At 55.8% G+C, this 20,641-nt stretch overlaps 1 protein-coding gene across 3 annotated transcripts in view; it reads left to right on the forward strand.

The window, feature by feature from the left end:
- LOC137359644 (kinesin heavy chain-like) overlaps window positions 1–20,641 on the forward strand; it is a 79,618-nt gene that overhangs the window by 11,615 nt on the left and 47,362 nt on the right. For all 3 annotated transcript variants that reach the window (XM_068025450.1, XM_068025449.1, XM_068025451.1), the window contains exons 2-14: window positions 5,930–6,017; window positions 6,389–6,462; window positions 7,168–7,272; window positions 7,372–7,420; window positions 7,759–7,814; window positions 8,709–8,796; window positions 11,041–11,165; window positions 11,998–12,102; window positions 14,009–14,157; window positions 14,666–14,814; window positions 16,051–16,211; window positions 16,390–16,458; window positions 17,350–17,556. In XM_068025450.1, the coding sequence (XP_067881551.1) occupies window positions 5,930–6,017; window positions 6,389–6,462; window positions 7,168–7,272; window positions 7,372–7,420; window positions 7,759–7,814; window positions 8,709–8,796; window positions 11,041–11,165; window positions 11,998–12,102; window positions 14,009–14,157; window positions 14,666–14,814; window positions 16,051–16,211; window positions 16,390–16,458; window positions 17,350–17,556 (1,425 nt within the window). The remainder of the gene's footprint in view (window positions 1–5,929; window positions 6,018–6,388; window positions 6,463–7,167; window positions 7,273–7,371; window positions 7,421–7,758; window positions 7,815–8,708; window positions 8,797–11,040; window positions 11,166–11,997; window positions 12,103–14,008; window positions 14,158–14,665; window positions 14,815–16,050; window positions 16,212–16,389; window positions 16,459–17,349; window positions 17,557–20,641) is intronic.

Here is a 20,641-nt window from a genome sequence, read left to right on the forward strand (position 1 = left end):
ATGATGACGGGGCAGAGTTGATAAACCAGCTGGTGTTTCCCGACCTGTCATTTTCCATTCATTTGTAAATCATCTCCCGTGGGTCCTGAGCTGTGTTGTGTGTGGCAGCACAGGGAGCAGGGAGAGTGTGGCGGGAGGAGGCGGGGGACGGAGAGCCGCACGGCCAGACAGCCAGTACTGAGGGAGAGCCGCACGGCCAGACAGCCAGTACTGAGGGAGGGCCGCACGGTCAGAGAGCCAGTACTGAGGGAGAGCCGCACGGTCAGAGAGCCAGTACTGAGGGAGAGCCGCACAGTCAGAGAGCCAGTACTGAGGGAGGGCCGCACGGCCAGAGAACCAGTAATGAGGGAGGGCCGCACGGCCAGAGAGCCAGTAGTGAGGGAGGGCCGCATGGCCAGAGAGCCAGTAGTGAGGGAGGGCCGCACGGCCAGAGAGCCAGTACTGAGGGAGGGCCGCACGGTCAGAGAGCCAGTACTGAGGGAGAGCCGCACGGTCAGAGAGCCAGTACTGAGGGAGAGCCGCACGGCCAGAGAGCCAATACTGAGGGAGGGCCGCACGGCCAGAGAGCCTGTACTGAGGGAGGGCCGCACGGCCAGAGAGCCAATACTGAGGGAGGGCCGCACGGCCAGAGAGCCAGTACTGAGGGAGGGCCGCACGGTCAGAGAGCCAGTACTGAGGGAGGGCCGCACGGCCAGAGAGCCAGTACTGAGGGAGGGCCGCACGGCCAGAGAGCCAATACTGAGGGAGGGCCGCACGGCCAGAGAGCCAGTACTGAGGGAGGGCCGCACGGTCAGAGAGCCAGTACAGAGGGAGAGCCGCACGGCCAGAGAGCCAGTACTGAGGGAGGGCCGCACGGTCAGAGAGCCAGTACTGAGGGAGAGCCGCACGGTCAGAGAGCCAGTACTGAGGGAGGGCCGCACGGTCAGAGAGCCAGTACTGAGGGAGAGCCGCACGGCCAGAGAGCCAGTACTGAGGGAGAGCCGCACGGTCGGAGATAGTTTTGATGGGCCCAATCCCCACGGCATCGGGTGGAATGCTGGGTTTACACCACATTGGAAGGTGTTGGGGGGCCAAGAGGGGTGGCGGGGGTGAGTGTGGAATGTGAGGGGGGGGGCGCGGGGAGGGGGTTGGTGTCGATTTCCAATTGTTAGACCCTCATCGTTTTGTTAGGCCGAGGTTACAAAGACACAAGGCAGGCAGGTGTAGTTGGGACACTGAACGGCCACGGTATTGTTGAATGGCGTCGCAGGCTCGAGGGAGGGGCTGAATGGCCTCCTCATGTTCCCATTGTTCCTCAGTGGAGACTGACAAGAGACTCGGGAATGGAACCCAGGAGTGTCCCAGTCTCTGTAGCAGGCAAAGTTCTCGGTGGGGCGCGGGTGGTGACTGACTGACTGCCTGGAGTGCCTCTCCTGGTAACTGTGTCCGCAGAGCACTTTGATGGGGAATAATTGGGCTCGGATTGAAGTTCATACGAAATAAATTGAATGCCACTGACTGTCGAGAGGCCTGTGCTGTTAAGTGCTCTGCAGTGGAGAGGGAGGCTGTGTACACTACACTCTCACTGATCAAAGATAAGAGAATTTATTTTGTATGTTTCTTTTTTAAAAAGGAGAGGCTTTGAATGCACAGTATCAGGTGAGAGACTGATAACAGCAGAGAAAGGAGTCCATTCGTTCCATCGTGCCTGTGCTGGCTCTTTGAAAGATCTATCCAATTAGCCCCCACTCTTCCCCCTCCTGCTCTTTCCCCCCACATCCCTGCAAATTTTCCCCCTTCCAGTATTTATCCAATTCCCACTTTCGAAAGTTACTATTGAATCTGCTTCCACCGCCCTTTCAGGCAGCGCGTTCCAGATCACAACAACTCCCCCGCGTTAAAATAAATTCTCCTCCTCTCCTCCCCCCCCCTCTGTTTTTTTCCCCCGATGATCTTAAATCTGTGTCCCCTCTGGTTACCGACCCTCACCGCCACCGGAAACAGTTTCTCCCTCTCTCTCTCTCTCTCTACTCTATCCAAACCCCCCTCCTGATTCCGAACGCCTCCATTAAATCTCCCCCCTTAACCTTCTCTGCTCCGAGGGAGAACAATCCCAGCGGTTCCCCACTTTGGTTCACAGAAATTAGAACCAGCTCCTCGCAAAGCGTCGCCACTGTTTCATGGAGGAAACGCGGTGGCCAATTTGCGCACAGCAAGCTCCCACAAACAGCCATGAGATGAATGGGGGTTGCGGGGGTGGGGGGCGGGGTCATCTGTTTTTAAAGACGCTGACTGAGGGGTAAATACTGTCCTGGGGCAAAGCCAATGCTCTCCTTTGCATTGCGGCCCGTGGAATATTTTACGTTCACCTGAAAGGGCAGACAAGTCCTCAGTTTAACGTGTCATCTGAACAACAGCACCTCCGACAGTGCGGCACCCCCTCAGCGCTGGCACTGAGAGTGTCGGCCTGGATTATGGGCCGCAAGTCTCTGGAGAGGGGCTCTTCTGACCCCGAGACGAGAGAGAGGGAGAAAGGTCGAGCCTGTCGCTGATCTACAGCTGACGCCTGGGAGCAGTTGCAGCCTCGGATTCCATTATACAGCTCATTGTTCTCTCTGTCTCTCTCTGTCTCTCTGATACACACACATGCAGGCATATTCACAGGTTGCTCAGACACGTACATGCAATCAGTCCAGTATTAAATTGCCTGCATCCCAGACGGCCGCTGGTCTGGAAGCTTCCGTGTGAATCCAGCTGATCTGTACGCAGCAGGGGATCGGAGGACCCGGCTGTGCTGCTCACGTCCAGGGCAGTATGAGTGTAAAATGGCCCATTATTCACCGCCTGCAGTCTCTCGCTCTGCCTGTCTCCCTCTCGCCCTTGCCCCCTGGATTCTGTGCAGATATTGCCAGCAAGTCCTCCTCCTGTTCCCTGCCTAACAGGCTTGAGGAGGGGCTGAATGGCCGTTCCCTTTTGTCCCTCATATTTTGTTCTCTTCCCCTCCTTGTCTTGAGAGAGCCAGCGAGCACAGTAAGGAGATCAGTCACGCTGTGCCCTGGCAGGATAAGTCCAGCTGATCTACGCTGGTAATGCAGCAAATGAAACCTGTAATCCCGGGAATTTTCCACAGCCCTTCCAGTTAATAGCAGCTAAGAGCGTTAAGTTCAGGAGTGGATTAACTGCTGATTTAATTCCTGCTGACGTGTCCAGCTCGGATAATAAATCAATTAAACGGAGAACCTTCCGTCGCCAGCGCTGAGTATTGGCCTCAGGATTGGCTTGGGGGGGGGGGGGGGGAGGTGTGGGGGGGAGGGGTGGTCTGCGGAATAGTAGCCTTGGGATCCCTTCCTGAGAAGGAGACTGGGGGCCTCGGTTTGAAGTCTCACCCGAAAGGCAGCACCACCAACAGCGTTGCCCTCCTCCGACAGTGCAGCAGAAGAGGCGGTATCTCAGACGGCCTGTGGTGTGATGATCGGTGCACAGGCTCAATTTCGACAGGGTGAGCAGAGGAAGACTTTCTCTGTCTCGCAGAGGCTGGGAATCCCGCGGGGAGTGACCCACCTCCTGACTCCCCAAAGCCTGCCCACCATCTACAAGGGCACAAGTCAGGAGTGTGATGGAATACTCTCCACTTGCCTGGATGGGAGCAGCTCCGACAACACTCAAGAAGCTCGACACCATCCAGGACAAAGCAGCCCGCTTGATTGGCACCCCATCTACAAACATTCGCTCCCTCCACCACCGACGCACAGTGGCAGCAGTGTGTACCATCTACAAGATGCACTGTAGCAACTGGCCAATGCTCCTTCGACAGCATCTTCCAAACCCGCGACCTCTACCACCTAGAAGGACAAGGGCAGCAGATGCATGGGAACACCACCACCTGCAAATTCCCCTCCAAGTCACACACCATCCTGACTTGGAACTATATCGGCCGATCCTTCACTGTCGCTGGGTCAAAATCCTGGAACTCCCTTCCTAACAGCGCAGTGGGTGTCACCTACCCCACACGGACTACTCAATCTCTCCTCATAGGACAGCCCTCTCTCATCCCAGGAATCATTCATTGCACCCCCACTCTAAGGCAAGTACATCCTTCCTTAGGTACGGAGATCGAAACTGTACACCGCACTCCAGGCATGGTCTGAATCCACTCTCTGAACCTCTGTCCTCAGCACCTGTCAGCAGACGCTTTGAGGAGCACATGAGTTAATCCGGTTGTGTTTTTCCTATCCCGACAGCTGCCAATCTCACTGACAGGCATTGCTGCCTCAGTTAATTAAAGTTTCGCCCCCAGAGCTGTCAGTCAGCAAGGCAGCAGTTAAAGGTTTTTTTTTAAACGTTGGTACAGGTCTGTTTCTGTCACCCAGCCGAGGAAACAACTGTGGCTCGGTGGGTGCCTCTCTCTTTCTCACCTCTGAGTCAGGAGGTTGTGGGTTCAAGAGCCCTGTCGGAGGGTCAGCGCTGTGGGAGCGCCGCACTGTCGCAGGGTCAGTGCTGAGGGAGCGCCGCACTGTCGGAGGGTCAGTACTGAGGGAGCGCCGCACTGTCGGAGGGTCAGCGCTGAGGGAGCGCCGCACTGTCGGAGGGTCAGCGCTGTGGGAGCGCCGCACTGTCGGAGGGTCAGTGCTGAGGGAGCGCCGCGCTGTCGGAGGGTCAGCGCTGAGGGTGTGCCGCACTGTCGGAGGGTCAGTACTGAGGGAGCGCCGCACTGTCGGAGGGTCAGTGCTGAGGGAGCGCCGCACTGTCGGAGAGTCAGTACTGAGGGAGCGCCGCACTGTCGCAGGGTCAGTGCTGAGGGAGCGCCGCACTGTCGGAGGGTCAGTACTGAGGGAGCGCCGCACTGTCGGAGGGTCAGTGCTGAGGGAGCGCCGCACTGTCGGAGAGTCAGTACTGAGGGAGCGCTGCCCTGTCAGAGGGTCAGTACTGAGGGAGCGCCGCACTGTCGGAGGGTCAGCGCTGAGGGTGTGCTGCACTGTCGGTACTGTTAAACCAAGGCCAGACTGGGTAAGGAAGCCAGACATTAGTTGGGTTTTTACGACAATCCAGTTACCGTTACCGAGACTAGCTTCTTAATTCCAGACTTATTTAATTAACTGAATGTAAATTCCTCCGGCTGTCCTGGTGCGATTTGAACCCACTTCTCCAGAACATCACTCGTCCAGTAATATAACCACTCTGCTACTGCACCCCTACACCACAGGTAGACGTCAGAAGTAGGACCTCAAGCTGTATCTATAACCAACTCTTCAGTCTGTTCACGTACGCAGTCGTTCCAAGGTCAGTTCCCTCAAACAAGACTTTCTGACCTATCTGTTCTTGACCTTCTTGAAGGGCAGGTTTCGTTTCTCAAGAATGGGCGGCGCAGCGGTTAGCACCACAGCCTCACAGCTCCAGCGACCCGGGTTCGATTCTGGGTACTGCCTGTGCGGAGTTTGCAAAGTTCTCCCCGTGAACCACGTGGGTTTCCTCCGGGTGCTCCGGTTTCCTCCCACATGCCAAAGACTTGCAGGTTTGATAGGTAAATTGGCCGTTGTAAATTGCCCCTAGTGTAGGTAGGTGGTAGGAGAATGGTGGGGATGTAGTAGGGAATATGGGATTAATGTAGGATTAGTATAAAAATGGGTGGTTGTTGGTCGGCACAGACTCGGTGGGCCGAAAGGCCTGTTTCAGTGCTGTATCTCTAAATAAAATAAGTAAATAACACTCGGCCAGTAGAAGCATTAGACGGGCCATCCGTTCTATCTTTCAAAACCAAGACTGACTGACTATGAACCCTTAAATCATCCAGGATGTCCAACAGCGATGACCGTGATGAACTGGGCAAACCTCGGTCCATTGCCCGCCGTGTGTTCTGACGCCTTTTTATTTATTTTTTTTTTGCTTTGAGACGAGACTCTAACCTCCTTTCTCTTCCCCGCTCTCTCCCTCCCTCTCCGCCCGGTCCCAGGGTAAGTCGTATGCCTTCGATCGCGTCTTCCCGACCAACACCACGCAGGATCAGGTCTACAACGCCTGCGCCAGGCAGATCGTCCGAGGTAAGGAGGCCCTCCGCGGCTGGTCGCTGCGGCCGAATTGGGAGGGGAGGGGGGGGCGGGGGGCGGCGACGGTCAGTGTTGGGGTGGGGGGGGTGGAGGTGGCTGCAGGGAATGGAGACGGAGCAGAGGCAGAGGCTGGAGGAGCCTTGAAGGCGAAGGAATGTTCAGGAAATGAGCAAGTCTTCCCCGTGAATGGCCTCGGACCCACAACCTTCTGACTCGGAGGAGAGGGAGAGAGGGCCATCCGCCGAGGCACAGTTGCCGTCTCTCGGCCGCCTTCCAAAGCTGACGCCTTGCGTTTGCACAGTGTTTCCCCTCCCGCCTTGGTAGCACGCGTTCCTCAAACAAGTCGTCTGCCCCTCTTTCTGCAGATGTGCTGGGCGGCTACAACGGCACCATATTCGCCTACGGACAGACGTCCTCGGGAAAAACCCACACCATGGAGGTAAGGGCAGCGCGGGGAGGGTGGGACTTTTGGCGCCAGTGAGCTTTCGGCTGGCGCCGTCGCCCCGTCTCGCTTTGTGGGGGGTGGGGGGCGGGTGCGGGAAGAGGTTTGTGGGGATGGTTAGGGTCCAGCACTTGCCTGTGTCCGCTCCCTCACCTGAGTCACCATGCATGATGAGGGGGTGGACCGGGGAGGACGCAAGAGCATAGAATCAGAGAGTGACCCAGCACGGGCGGGAGTCCATTCGGCCCCTCGAACCTGTGTCGGCTGTTTGAAGGATCCATCCAATTAGTCCCCACTACCCCTCTTGCACAGACCTTCACCCTCCGCTTCCAGATAGCTAGGTAAAGACAGACCCCACCCCCCCCCCCCCCCCCCCACACCCGGGCATCTTTCACCACCTCGGGACCCCCTCCACCATTGCCAGCTCTTCGGAATAGTGTCCGTGGGATTGTTGGCGCCCACCCGAGAGGGCAGACGGAGTGGTGCGGGGTGGGGGGAGTGGAATGGGGGAGTGGCTTGGGTCGAAGATCTCGTCTGAAAGCCGGCATCCCTGGCAACGCAGCACTCCCTCGGCGCTGCGCCCTCCTCACCGCGCGGCTGCGAGATCCCCTTACCCGCGGCGGGGCCGGGACTGTGGGATGTCCAAGCTTGTCGCCGGGTCGGGAGCCCGCCTAACGGAACGAGGGGTGTTTCTTTTTGCAGGGACTGCTTCATGACCCCCACTTGATGGGCATCATCCCACGAATCGCGCATGACATCTTCAACCACATATACTCCATGGCTGAAAACCTGGAGTTCCACATCAAGGTAAACAGCCGGCAGGTACGGAACAGCAATCTGCTACTTGCCTGTTTTCCATCCTTCTCCCTCTCATTTTTCCTTTCTCTCCCCTTCTGCCCTCCTTAGGTCTCTTATTTCGAAATCTACATGGATAAAATTCGAGACCTGCTGGATGGTAAGTCTTATTACCTTGAATCAGAGACTGATACAGCGACAGGGGGAGTCCATTCGGCCCATCGAGCCTGTGCCAGCTCTTTGAAAGATCTATCCAATTAGTACCTCCCCCCTCCACATCCCTGCAAATTTTTCCCCCTTTCCATTATTTATCCAATTCCCCCCTTTTGAAAGTTACTATTGAATCTGCTTCCACCGCCCTTACGGGCAGCGCGTTCCAGATCACAACAACTCCCCGCGTTAAAATAAAAATTCTCCCCCTCATGCACAAATGCGCACGGTTACTCACGATTATGGTGCAGGCCACAAAATTAAACTTGTGTTTTCTTTCGCTTCAAGTGGCAAAGACGAACCTGTCTGTTCACGAGGACAAGAACCGAGTTCCTTTCGTGAAGGTAAGAAATCGGAGGCTGTGTTTGATGGGGGACAGTGTAGAGGGAGCTTTACTCTGTATCTAACCCCCCCCCCCCGTACTGTACCTGTCCTGGGAGTGTTTGATGGGGGACAGTGTAGAGGGAGCTTTACTCTGTATCTAACCCCCCCCCCCCCCCCCGTACTGTACCTGTCCTGGGAGTGTTTGATGGGGGACAGTGTAGAGGGAGCTTTACTCTGTATCTAACCCCGTGCTGTCCCTGTCCTGGGAGTGTTTGATGGGGGACAGTGTAGAGGGAGCTTTACTCTGTATCTAACCCCCCTGTGCTGTACCTGTCCTGGGAGTGTTTGATGGAGGACAGTGTAGAGGGAGCTTTACTCTGTATCTAACCCCCCGTACTGTACCTGTCCTGGGGAGTGTTTGATGGGGGACAGTGTAGAGGGAGCTTTACTCTGTATCTAACCCCCCGTACTGTACCTGTCCTGGGGAGTGTTTGATGGGGGACAGTGTAGAGGGAGCTTTACTCTGTATCTAACCCCTCGTACTGTACCTGTCCTGGGAGTGTTTGATGGGGACAGTGTAGAGGGAGCTTTACTCTGTATCTAACCCCCCGTACTGTACCTGTCCTGGGGAGTGTTTGATGGGGGACAGTGTAGAGGGAGCTTTACTCTGTATCTAACCCCTGTACTGTACCTGTCCTGGGAGTGTTTGATGGGGACAGTGTAGAGGGAGCTTTACTCTGTATCTAACCTGTGCTGTACCTGTCCTGGGAGTGTTTGATGGGGACAGTGTAGAGGGAGCTTTACTCTGTATCTAACCCCCCCGTGCTGTACCTGTCCCTGGGAGTGTTTGATGGGACTCTTGTCTTGGCAACCCAAGTAGAAAAACTGAGCAGTTGTTAAACGATGTGTTTCAGGGCTGTACAGAACGTTTCGTGTCTAGTCCAGAGGAGGTAATGGACGTCATCGACGAGGGAAAATGCAACCGCCATGTTGCTGTCACAAGTACGTGAGGAAAAATCTGTCCCATCAGTCAAGGCAGTGGGTCCCCGATTCACTCTTTCCATCCCGCGCCCAACCACCAACCCCCCCACCCCCCCGCCACCCCCACCGCCGCCTCTCCACCCTCCACAAAACTGGAATTTTGGCTCCAGGAGCCATGATCATTGTCCATGTCTGGCTTCCGGACAGTTACTGTCACTGGGGTTATTCGACTGTGGAGGCAGCTTCGCAAAGACGCAAACCCTGTTCTCACCCAGAGTCCGTCATGCTTGCCAGTTGGGGAGGGGGTCAGTGGAGACTGGCCAGGAGTGGGCACCCTGGCCGAGGTATAGTTCATTCCCATTTTCCCTCAGTTATCCCCGTGTGTGTCCTCCAGTTCTGCCCTGGCTGACCCTGCAGAGACTGGCCGTAGACCCCAGAGCCATCCTGGGACAGGTCGGTGGAGCCTGTTTCAACAACTCAGCCACTGGGAGCCAGCTCTGGTACATCCCCTTGCCCCACGCCCTTCCGCTCGCCAACATTTCTCGAGAAAACAGCTCCAGCCTGTTCAATCGTTCCTGATAATCGCATCTCAGTTCTGATATCCTTCAGGTAAATCTGGTATCGGTCATTGCAAATCTGTTTTTTGCACCTTCTCCCGTGTCTCTTTGTCCTTTTTATAATGTGGCGACCAGAACTGTGCACAGTGCTCCAAGTGTGGTCTAACCGAGGGATATGGAGACTGGAACTGTGCACAGTGCTCCAAGTGTGGTCCAACCGAGGGATATGGAGACCGGAACGGTGCACAGTGCTCCGAGTGTGGTCCAACCGAGGGATATGGAGACCGGAACTGTGCACAGTGCTCCAAGTGTGGTCCAACCGAGGGATATGGAGACCAGAACGGTGCACAGTGCTCCAAGTGTGGTCCAACCGAGGGATATGGAGACCGGAACTGTGCACAGTGCTCCAAGTGTGGTCCAACCGAGGGATATGGAGACCGGAACTGTGCACAGTGCTCCGAGTGTGGTCCAACCGAGGGATATGGAGACCGGAACTGTGCACAGTGCTCCAAGTGTGGTCCAACCGAGGGATATGGAGACCGGAACTGTGCACAGTGCTCCAAGTGTGGTCCAACCGAGGGATATGGAGACCGGAACTGTGCACAGTGCTCCAAGTGTGGGTCTAACCGAGGGATATGGAGACCGGAACTGTGCACAGTGCTCCAAGTGTGGTCTAACTGAGGGATACGGAGACTGGAACTGTGCACAGTGCTCCAAGTGTGGTCCAACCGAGGGATATGGAGACTGGAACTGTGCACAGTGCTCCAAGTGTGGGTCTAACCGAGGGATATGGAGACCGGAACTGTGCACAGTGCTCCAAGTGTGGGTCTAACCGAGGGATATGGAGACCGGAACTGTGCACAGTGCTCCAAGTGTGGGTCTAACCGAGGGATATGGAGACCGGAACTGTGCACAGTGCTCCAAGTGTGATCTAACCAAGGGATATGGAGACTGGAACTGTGCACAGTGCTCCAAGTGTGATCGAACCAAGGGATATGGAGACCGGAACTGTGCACAGTGTTCCAAGTGTGGTCTAACCGAGGGATATGGAGACCGGAACTGTGCACAGTGCTCCAAGTGTGGGTCTAACAGAGGGATATGGAGACCGGAACTGTGCACAGTGCTCCAAGTGTGATCTAACCGAGGGATATGGAGGCCGGAACTGTGCACAGTGCTCCAAGTGTGGGTCTAACCGAGGTATATGGAAGCTGGAACTGTGCACAGTGCTCCAAGTGTAGTCTAACCGAGGGATATGGAGACTGGAACTGTGCACAGTGCTCCAAGTGTGATCTAACCGAGGGATATGGAGGCCGGAACTGTGCACAGTGCTCCAAGTGTGGGTCTAACCGAGGGATATGGAGGCCGGAACTGTGCACAGTGCTCCAAGTGTGATCTAACCGAGGGATATGGAGGCCGGAACTGTGCACAGTGCTCCAAGTGTGGGTCTAACCGAGGGATATAGAGACTGGAACTGTGCACAGTGCTCCAAGTGTGGGTCTAACCGAGGGATATAGAGACTGGAACTGTGCACAGTGCTCCAAGTGTAGTCTAACCGAGGGATATAGAGACTGGAACTGTGCACAGTGCTCCAAGTGTGGTTTACAGAGGGTGCAAGATGGGGAGGCCCGGTGAAGTGGAGGGAATTGGAATATTCGAGCCTGGAGGTGACGATTAACCTCTCCTCTGTCTGCTGCTATTCCCCATTCAGACATGAATGAGCACAGCTCCCGCAGTCACAGCATCTTCCTCATCAACATTAAACAGGAGAACGTGGAGACGGAGCAGAAACTCAGTGGGAAACTCTACCTGGTGGACTTGGCGGGTAGTGAGAAGGTACGACGGGGTCAGGGGCAGACCGGGGGTGGTTTGGGGGGTAGGGGGGGTGCAGGTATATGTCGTTCCAGTCTTCCTTTTCCTCCGATCTTCTCTCCACCTCGCCGGTCTTCCGGGTTCAAGGGTCCAGAACCCTCTTCGAAAACACGTCCTCCTCTTTGGAAAAATTGAGTGTCTGGGTGGGTGAGCCAAGGTTGGCTTGGATTACGAATCCCCCCCGTTACCCCAAGTTTCTCCTTGAACCTTCTCACAGTGGAGGGCTTTTGATACGATTTGGGAGGGGGCTCGCTAGTCCCACTTCAGAGGATTAAGAGTCAACCACGTTGGTCTAGGACTGGAGTCACATAGCATCCTCCTCCTTTCCCCTCCCTCCTTTTTACTCCTCTGTCCCTCTCTTCCCTCCCCCTTCTCGTCTCCTCCCCTCCTCCAACTCTCCTTTTCAACTCTCTCCCTCCTTCTCCCCCTCCTCTCTACTCCTCCAACCCCCTGCTCCCTTCAACCTCCTCTCCCATCACTGTCTCCCTCCTCCTTTATCTCCATCTCTCCTCCTCCTATCCCCCTATCATCCACCTCCTTCCCCCACCTTCCCCCACCCCGAGTGCGGACCTTCCCGGTTTTCCCCGCCTTCCGTTCCTCACGCTGGTGAGGGGGTGGTGGTGGAGGAGGGGGAATCATTCAAATGAGTCTCCGCACTCTGCCCTACCCCGATGGGTTTTGGGAGGTGGCGGTGTTCCTTCCTGCTCGCCTGCAGGCCTCCTCCTTCCGGGGCGGCGGAGGTGGCGGGGTCGTGGGAGGTGTTGCCATGGGTAATGCCATTCCTTTCTCCGAACAGGTGAGCAAAACCGGCGCCGAGGGGGCCGTGCTGAATGAAGCCAAGAACATCAACAAGTCTCTCTCTGCCCTGGGAAACGTCATCTCTGCTCTGGCCGAGGGGACGGTAGGTCAACGGGAACCCTCTTCGCTGCCTCATCGACCCATCAGCACAGGCATCTACCCTGTCAAACCCTTTCAGAATTTTATTCGTTTCAATAAGGTTGTCCCTCATTCTTCTAAACTCCAGAGAATACAGGCCCGTTCTGCTCAATCTCTCCTCATGGCACAGCCCTCTCTCATCCCGGGAATCAGTCTAGTTCATTGCACCTCCCCCCCCCACCGTCTAAGACAAGTACATCCTTCCTTGGGTAAGGAGACTGAAACTGTACACAGTACTCCAGGTGTGGTCTCACCAAAGCCCTTCGACGTCCCTGCTTCACCTCTGACTGACGAAACTCTCTTCCCTCCATTCGCACCCCTTTCCCCGCCACCCCCACTCTCTTCTTCGCTGCTTCACTTGAGTTTACAACTCTTGCACCGCCGAGGTAGCTGGTAGGGAGTATCGAAGATATCACGAGGGAGGTGAATGCTCCTGAGTGAGGCCAAAGATGGTGACACAGGTGTGGGAATATCAAAGCAGACAGCAGAGACACACAGTGCAAGGTGGCGTAGACCATGTCAAGCTGTTTCATCCTTATCCAGAACAGTAGAACGAGTTACCATTGACCAGAAACTGAACTGGAGTAGCCATATAAATACCGTGGCTACAAGAGCAGGTCAGAGGCTAGGAATCCTGCGGTGAGTAACTCACCTCCTGACTCACCAAAGCCTGTCCACCATCTACAAGGCACAAGTCAGGAGTGTGATGGAATACTCTCCACTTGCCTGGATGGGAGCAGCTCCAACAACACTCAAGAAGCTCGACACCATCCAGGACAAAGCAGCCCGCTTGATTGGCACCCCATCCACAAACATTCACTCCCTCCACCACCGACGCACAGTGGCAGCAGTGTGTACCATCTACAAGATGCACTGCAGCAACGCACCAAGGCTCCTTCGACAGCACCTTCCAAACCCGCGACCTCTACCGCCTCGAAGGACAAGGGCAATCAGATGCATGGGAACGCCACCACCTGCAAGTTCCCCTCCAAGTCACACACCATCCCGACTCGGAACTATATCGGCCGTTCCTTCACTGTCGCTGGGTCAAAATCCTGGAACTCCCTTCCTAACAGCACTGTGGGTGTCACCTACCCCACACGGACTGCAGCGGTTCAAGAAGGCAGCTCACCACCACCTTCTCAAGGGGCAATTAGGGATGGAGAACAAATGCTGGCCTGGCCAGCGACGCCCACATCCCATGAGATTAATTTTTACAAAATGAGACCGAATCTGTACGCTGTATTCCAGATGTGGTCTCACCAAGGTCCTATCCAGCTGCAGTAAACCATCCCTACTTTTATATTCGATTCCCTTTGCAATAAGGGCCATTTGCCTTGCTAATCACTTGCTGTACCTGCATACTAACCTTTTAGTGATTCATGTACCAGGACACCCAGATCCTCTGTACCGCAGAGTTCCGCAGTCTCTCTCCGTTCAAATAATTTATTGTTTTTCTAACCTTCCTGCCAAAGCAGACAATTTCCCACTTTCCCACATTATATTCCATCTGCCAGGTCTTTGCCCACTCACTTAACCTATCTGTCTCCCTTTGTAGACTCTCTTATCTCCTTTTGAAAACTTACTGTCCTTCCCATTTTGGTGTCATTGGCAAATTTAGTTGCCATACGTTCTGCCCCTTCATCCAAGTCATTGATACAGATTGTAAATAGTTGAGGTCCCAGCATTGATCCCGATGACACTCCACCAGTTACAGCTTGCCAACCTGAGAAAGACCCATTTATCCCGACGCTCTGCTTCCTCTTCGTCCTTTATCTCTGCTCATCGGTTGCACCCCCTCCTCTCCCCTCCCCCCAACACCCATGTGCCCTGAATAATTAAAGCAAGATATCTCCTTTCTGCTTTTCCAGAAAACCCACGTGCCCTATCGTGATAGCAAGATGACCCGAATCCTCCAAGACTCCCTGGGAGGCAACTGCCGAACCACCATCGTCATCTGCTGCTCCCCTTCGAGTTTCAACGACGCAGAGACTAAATCGACGCTAATGTTCGGGCAAAGGTGTGGTTTGAGCCAAGTGTAAAACGCCAGGGTCGCAAGCGCCCGCCGTTGCATGTTCACGGCTCAGGGCCAGAGGTCTCTGGCCTCGGACGTAGAAGGTTGCGTGTTTGAGCCCCTCAGCACTGACCCTCCGACAGTGAGACCCTCCCTCGGCACTGACCCTCCGACGGTGCGGCGCTCCCTCGGCACTGACTCTCCGACGGTGCGGCGCTCCCTCGGCACTGGCACTGCGGGGTGTCAGCCTGGATTATTTACTCCCATCTCTGGAGTGGGTCAAGAGCGCACCTGCGACCAGCCGGGGTTTGCTGGGTCATTGTCCAGCGGTCCCGCTGGGGGGGTAGCTGTAAGGAGCAATCGGTTGGGTCCCTCATTTGTTTTTGTTTTTCTTGAATTTCGAGTAGCTCAGGACCCTGCTCGCCGATGGGGGGGCCTGTTACCCCACCCCCTGCCCTCTCAGTTGCCAGACCTTCCGCTGCGCACGGCTGTAATCGGTAACCTCCCGTTCCAGGGCGAAGACCATCAGGAACACGGTCTCGGTCAACCTGGAGCTGACGGTGGAGGAGTGGAAGAGGAAGTACGAGAAGGAGAAAGAGCATAACAAGGCCCACAAGGAAACCATCCGCCGCCTGGAGACCGAGCTGAATCGGTGGCGCAACGGTATGTAGCCCTGCAAGCCGGGCGTGGAGAGCGATGGCGCTCTTGCGCTATCCGGTCTTGGCTCGAGGCGGGGGAATGGTGTGGGTTGCTGGCGGACCCACACTGGCGGCCGGTGCGGCTATTCCTTCCATTGGCCTCCTCGCACCATCCCCCATCACCCGCCCCCCCCCCCCCCTGATTCCCATCGCTCCACCATCGTCGGCCGTGCCTTCAGCTGCCGGGGGCCCCGAGCTCTGGAATTCCCTCCCTGAACCTCTCCGCTTCTCTCTCTCTCTCTCTCTCTCTCTGCTCCTTAAAAAACCTCCCTCTCTGACTGAGCTTTCGGTCGCCTGTCCTAATCTCTCCTTATGTGGCTCGGGGTCGAATTTTGTCTGATTTAGGCTCCTGCGCAACGCGCCGTGGGATGTTTTACTGCATTACAGGCGCTACGTAAATGCAGCTTGTTAGTGAATTGAGTCCGAACTGGATTTCAGGCACCACATTCCAGATCATCACAGCCATTGTTATGCTTTATTGGAAAAGCAGAATATTTCTAAATGGTGAGAGATTGTTAAATTTTGGCGTTCGTGGGGAAGGGGGGGGGGGGTGGGTGGGGTGTGGTGGATTTGGGTGCCCTTGTACGCAGAATCACAGAAAGCTAACAAACAGGTACAGCGAGAAATTATGCCAGGTGGTTGGCGTATGAGAGTGAGGAAGTCCTGCTGCAGTTGTACGGGGCTTTGGTGAGACCACAGCTGGAGTGCGGTGTACAGTTTACCTAAGGAAGGACGTACTTGCCTTAAGAGTGGAGGTGCAATGAACTAGACTGATTCCTGGGATGAGAGAGGGCTGTCCTATGAGGAGAGATTGAGCAGAACGGGCCTGTATTCTCTGGAGTTTAGAAGAATGAGAGGCGATCTCATCGAAACGTATGAAATTCTGAGAGGGTTTGGAGAGAGACTGGATAGGCGAGGGTTGTTTTCCTCAGAGCAGAGAAGGCTGAGGGGGCACCTGATTGAGGTATACAAAATTATGAGGGGCATAGAAAGGCTAGATAGGAAGAAATCTTTTCCCTTAGCGGAGGTGTCAATAACCAGGGGGCATAGGTAAGGGGCCTGTTTCTGTGCTGTATAACTGACTTTATGACTCTTTTCACACCCCCCCCTCCCCCCCCGCTCCCCCACCTCCATTCCACCCGCCCGACCTGCGACGGCGAACATACGCGCGCGATTAACGCCGCCTTTGTCCCCCGCGCAGGGGAGAACGTGCCGGAAAACGAGCAGCTGCCCGAGAAGGAGGAGCCGTGTGATGTCACCCCCATCACGGACAACTCATCCATCGTAATCCACATCTCGGAGGAGGAGCGGAGGAAGTACGAGGAGGAGATTCGCAAGCTCTACAAACAGCTGGATGACAAGGTACTGGAGGGTGGGGGGGGTGGGTGGGGTGGGGGTCCCCGAGCTGAGGTGCCAACACCTGGAGTTGCTGTGACCACCCCTTGGTCTCACATCTTAGCAGCGTAGATTCACCAGAAGGATACCCGGTCGCGTCAGCGTGTGGCGATGGTCTTTGAAAGGGGTTGTTGTGTTTTCACAGGATGACGACATTAACCTGCACAGTCAGATCGTGGAGAAGCTCAAGTGCCAGATGTTGGATCAAGACGAGGTAAGAGATGACCTGTCCCGGACACGCCGGGCAGTCCCTACCCTATTCCCAATGGGGACGAGTCCAGACAACGTCTACCCAACTCCCACTGGGGACGGGTCTAGACAGTCCCTATCCCATTCCCAATGGGGACGAGTCCAGACAATGTCTACCCAACTCCCACTGGGGACGGGTCTATACAGTCCCTATCCCATTCCCAATGGGGACGAGTCCAGACAATGTCTACCCAACTCCCACTGGGGACGGGTCTAGACAGTCCCTATCCCATTCCCAGTGGGGACGAGTCCAGACAATGTCTACCCTATTCCCATTGGGGATGTAGCAAGACACTCCCTATCCCATTCCTATTGGGGGATGAGTCTGAACAACCTCTACCCGACTCCCATTGGGGACAAGTCTAGACAGTCCCCATCCCATTCCCATTGGGGACAAGTCTAGACAGTCCCCATCCCATTCCCATTGGGGACAAGTCTAGACAGTCCCTATCCCATTCCCGTTGGGCAATGAGTCTGGCTGATTAATGTACTGTGCTCTGAAACGATGAACTGAACTCATGGTGCCCTCGATAAGAGGCTGAAACGTTTGGACTCACAATGGACTGAACCCTCTTTGACCAGTGGTGACTGGGATCACGAGTTAGTAGGGAGGGTGGGTAACCAGAGGGACACAGATTTAAGATAATGGTGCGGGGAGGGGAGTGGGGACTAATTGGACAGATCTTTCAAAGAGCCGGCACAGGCATGATGGGCCGAAGGGCCTCCTCCTGTGCCATGAGATTTGATGATGATATTGCTGCAAGTTTTTAGTGTCTCCTTTCCTTCCTCCAACCTCCCAACCCCGTCATTCCCCTGCCTGGTTGTGTGGGGGGGGGGGTGGTGGGTGCGGGAGCAGCTGCTGGCTTCGACCCGCAGCGACAATGAGAAGATCCAGGAGGAGCTGAGCCGCCTGCAGATGGAGAACGACAGCGCCAAGGACGAGGTGAAGGAGGTGCTGCAGGCCCTGGAGGAGCTCGCCGTCAACTACGACCAAAAGTCGCAGGAGGTGGAGGAGATGAGCAAGCAGAACAGGATGCTGACCGACGAGCTGGCCAAGAAAATGGTGAGCTGGTCGCGTGCGGGTTTGACGCGGAGTTCCCCGGGATCTTGCTGTGCTGCGAAGGGGGTGGGGAAGGGACGGTGGGTGGTGCCGGTCCGAGAGGGGGTGTCGGTCTTGTCGCTCCCATTCCCGAAGGCCAGCCTGCCAGGAGTGCCGCGCGGAGGATGGAGACACCAGCTTCGGCTCGGTGGGACGCACTGACCCTCCGCTCACGCTCTCCCGCCTTCCGCCCCCGTCCCAACGCTCCGGAGGTTCTCATAATCCAGGCTGACGCTCCCACTGGCAGTGCTGAGGGAGCGCCGCGCTGTCGGAGGGTCGGTACTGAGGGAGCGCCGCGCTGTCGGAGGGTCGGTACTGAGGGAGCGCCGCACTGTCGGAGGGTCGGTGCTGAGGGAGCGCCGCGCTGTCGGAGGGTCAGTACTGAGGGAGCGCCGCGCTGTCGGAGGGTCGGTACTGAGGGAGCGCTGCACTGTCGGAGGGTCAGTGCTGAGGGAGCGCCGCACTGTCGGAGGGTCAGTACTGAGGGAGCGCCGCCCTGTCGGAGGGTCAGTGCTGAGGGAGCGCCACGCTGTCGGAGGGTCGGTACTGAGGGAGCTCCGCACTGTCGGAGGGTCAGTACTGAGGGAGCGCCGCACTGTCGGAGGGTCGGTGCTGAGGGAGCGCCGCAATGTCGGAGGGTCAGTACTGAGGGAGCGCCGCCCTGTCGGAGGGTCAGTACTGAGGGAGCGCCGCACGGTCAGAGGGTCAGCACTGAGGGAGCGCCGCACTGTCGGAGGGTCAGTACTGAGGGTGCGCCACACTGTCGGAGGGTCAGTACTGAGGGAGCGCCGCACTGTCGGAGGGTCAGTACTGAGGGAGCGCCGCACTGTCGGAGGGTCAGTACTGAGGGAGCGCCGCACTGTCGGAGGGTCAGTACTGAGGGAGCGCCGCACTGTCGGAGGGTCAGTACTGAGGGAGCGCCGCACTCTCAGAGGGTCAGTACTGAGGGAGCGCCGCACTGTCGGAGGGTCAGTACTGAGGGAGCGCCGCACTGTCGGAGGGTCAGTACTGAGGGAGCGCCGCACTATCAGAGGGTCAGTACTGAGGGAGCGCCGCGCTGTCGGAGGGTCAGTACTGAGGGAGCGCCGCACTGTCGGAGGGTCAGTACTGAGGGAGTGCCGCACTATCAGAGGGTCAGTACTGAGGGAGCGCCGCACGGTCAGAGGGTCGGTACTGAGGGAGCGCCGATATTGACGATGGCAGACACCGGGGTCGCAGGCGAAGAATGGGTGCTCGCGAGTCCCTGGGGAGTGCTGACAGCGTCTTCGGTGTATGAGTGGAAACTAGAGAGGCAGTAAGACGTCAGCAGAGTGGGAGTGTTAAACCTGTTGTGATTCCGATCGAGAAATAGACAGTAATAAACTTGCAGAATGGGCAGGTAATTGGCAAACCATTTCCAATATAGACAAGTGCGAGGTGGTGAGTTTTAGTGGGTGGGTTCAGCAGGCACATACTCTGTGGAAAATAAAAGTCTGAATGGGACAGCAGGATCTGGGGGGTTCAGATATATAGCTCACTAAAAGTACCAAGGCAGGTTAATATAGCCACAAAATAGGAAACCAAACGCTGGGGTTCTCGAGGGATACAATTGAAAAACAGAGAAGTTATGTTAAACTTGTATTGAACCTCGGGTTAGACCACACTTGGAGCACTGTGCACAGTTCCAGTCTCCATATCCCTCGGTTAGACCACACCTGGAGCACTGTGCACAGTTCCAGTCTCCATATCCCTCAGTTAGACCACACTTGGAGCACTGTGCACAGTTCCAGTCTCCATATCCCTCGGTTAGACCACACCTGGAGCACTGTGCACAGTTCCAGTCTCCATATCCCTCAGTTAGACCCACACTTGGAGCACTGTGCACAGTTCCAGTCTCCATATCCCTCAGTTAGACCACACTTGGAGCACTGTGCACAGTTCCAGTCTCCATATCCCTCAGTTAGACCACACTTGGAGCACTGTGCACAGTTCCAGTCTCCATATCCCTCAGTTAGACCACACTTGGAGCACTGTGCACAGTTCCAGTCTCCATATCCCTCGGTTAGACCACACCTGGAGCACTGTGCACAGTTCCAGTCTCCATATCCCTCAGTTAGACCCACACTTGGAGCACTGTGCACAGTTCCAGTCTCCATATCCCTCAGTTAGACCACACTTGGAGCACTGTGCACAGTTTCAGTCTCCATATCCCTCAGTTAGACCCACACTTGGAGCACTGTGCACAGTTCCAGTCTCCATATCCCTCAGTTAGACCCACACTTGGAGCACTGTACACAGTTCCAGTCTCCATATCCCTCAGTTAGACCACACTTGGAGCACTGTGCACAGTTCCAGTCTCCATATCCCTCAGTTAGACCACACTTGGAGCACTGTGCACAGTTCCAGTCTCCATATCCCTCAGTTAGACCCACACTTGGAGCACTGTGCACAGTTCCAGTCTCCATATCCCTCAGTTAGACCACACTTTGAGCACTGTGCACAGTTCCGGTCTCCATATCCCTCAGTTAGACCCACACTTGGAGCACTGTGCACAGTTCCGGTCTCCATATCCCTCGGTTAGACCATACTTGGAGCACTGTGCACAGTTCCGGTCTCCATATCCCTCGGTTAGACCATACTTGGAGCACTGTGCACAGTTCCAGTCTCCATATCCCTCGGTTAGACCCACACTTGGAGCACTGTGCACAGTTCCGGTCTCCATATCCCTCGGTTGGACCATACTTGGAGCACTGTGCACAGTTCCAGTCTCCATATCCCTCAGTTAGACCCACACTTGGAGCACTGTGCACAGTTCCAGTCTCCATATCCCTCGGTTAGACCCACACGGAGCACTGTGCACAGTTCCAGTCTCCATATCCCTCGGTTAGACCCACACTTGGAGCACTGTGCACAGTTCCAGTCTCCATATCCCTCGGTTAGACCACACTTGGAGCACTGTGCACAGTTCCGGTCTCCCTATCCCTTGGTTGGACCACACATGGAGAACTGTGCAGTTCCAGTCTCCATATCCCTCGGTTAGACCACACTTGGAGCACTGTGCACAGTTCCG

This window comes from Heterodontus francisci, unplaced genomic scaffold (genome assembly GCF_036365525.1).
Source record: "Heterodontus francisci isolate sHetFra1 unplaced genomic scaffold, sHetFra1.hap1 HAP1_SCAFFOLD_1313, whole genome shotgun sequence".
In the NCBI taxonomy this organism is placed as follows: domain Eukaryota; kingdom Metazoa; phylum Chordata; class Chondrichthyes; order Heterodontiformes; family Heterodontidae; genus Heterodontus; species Heterodontus francisci.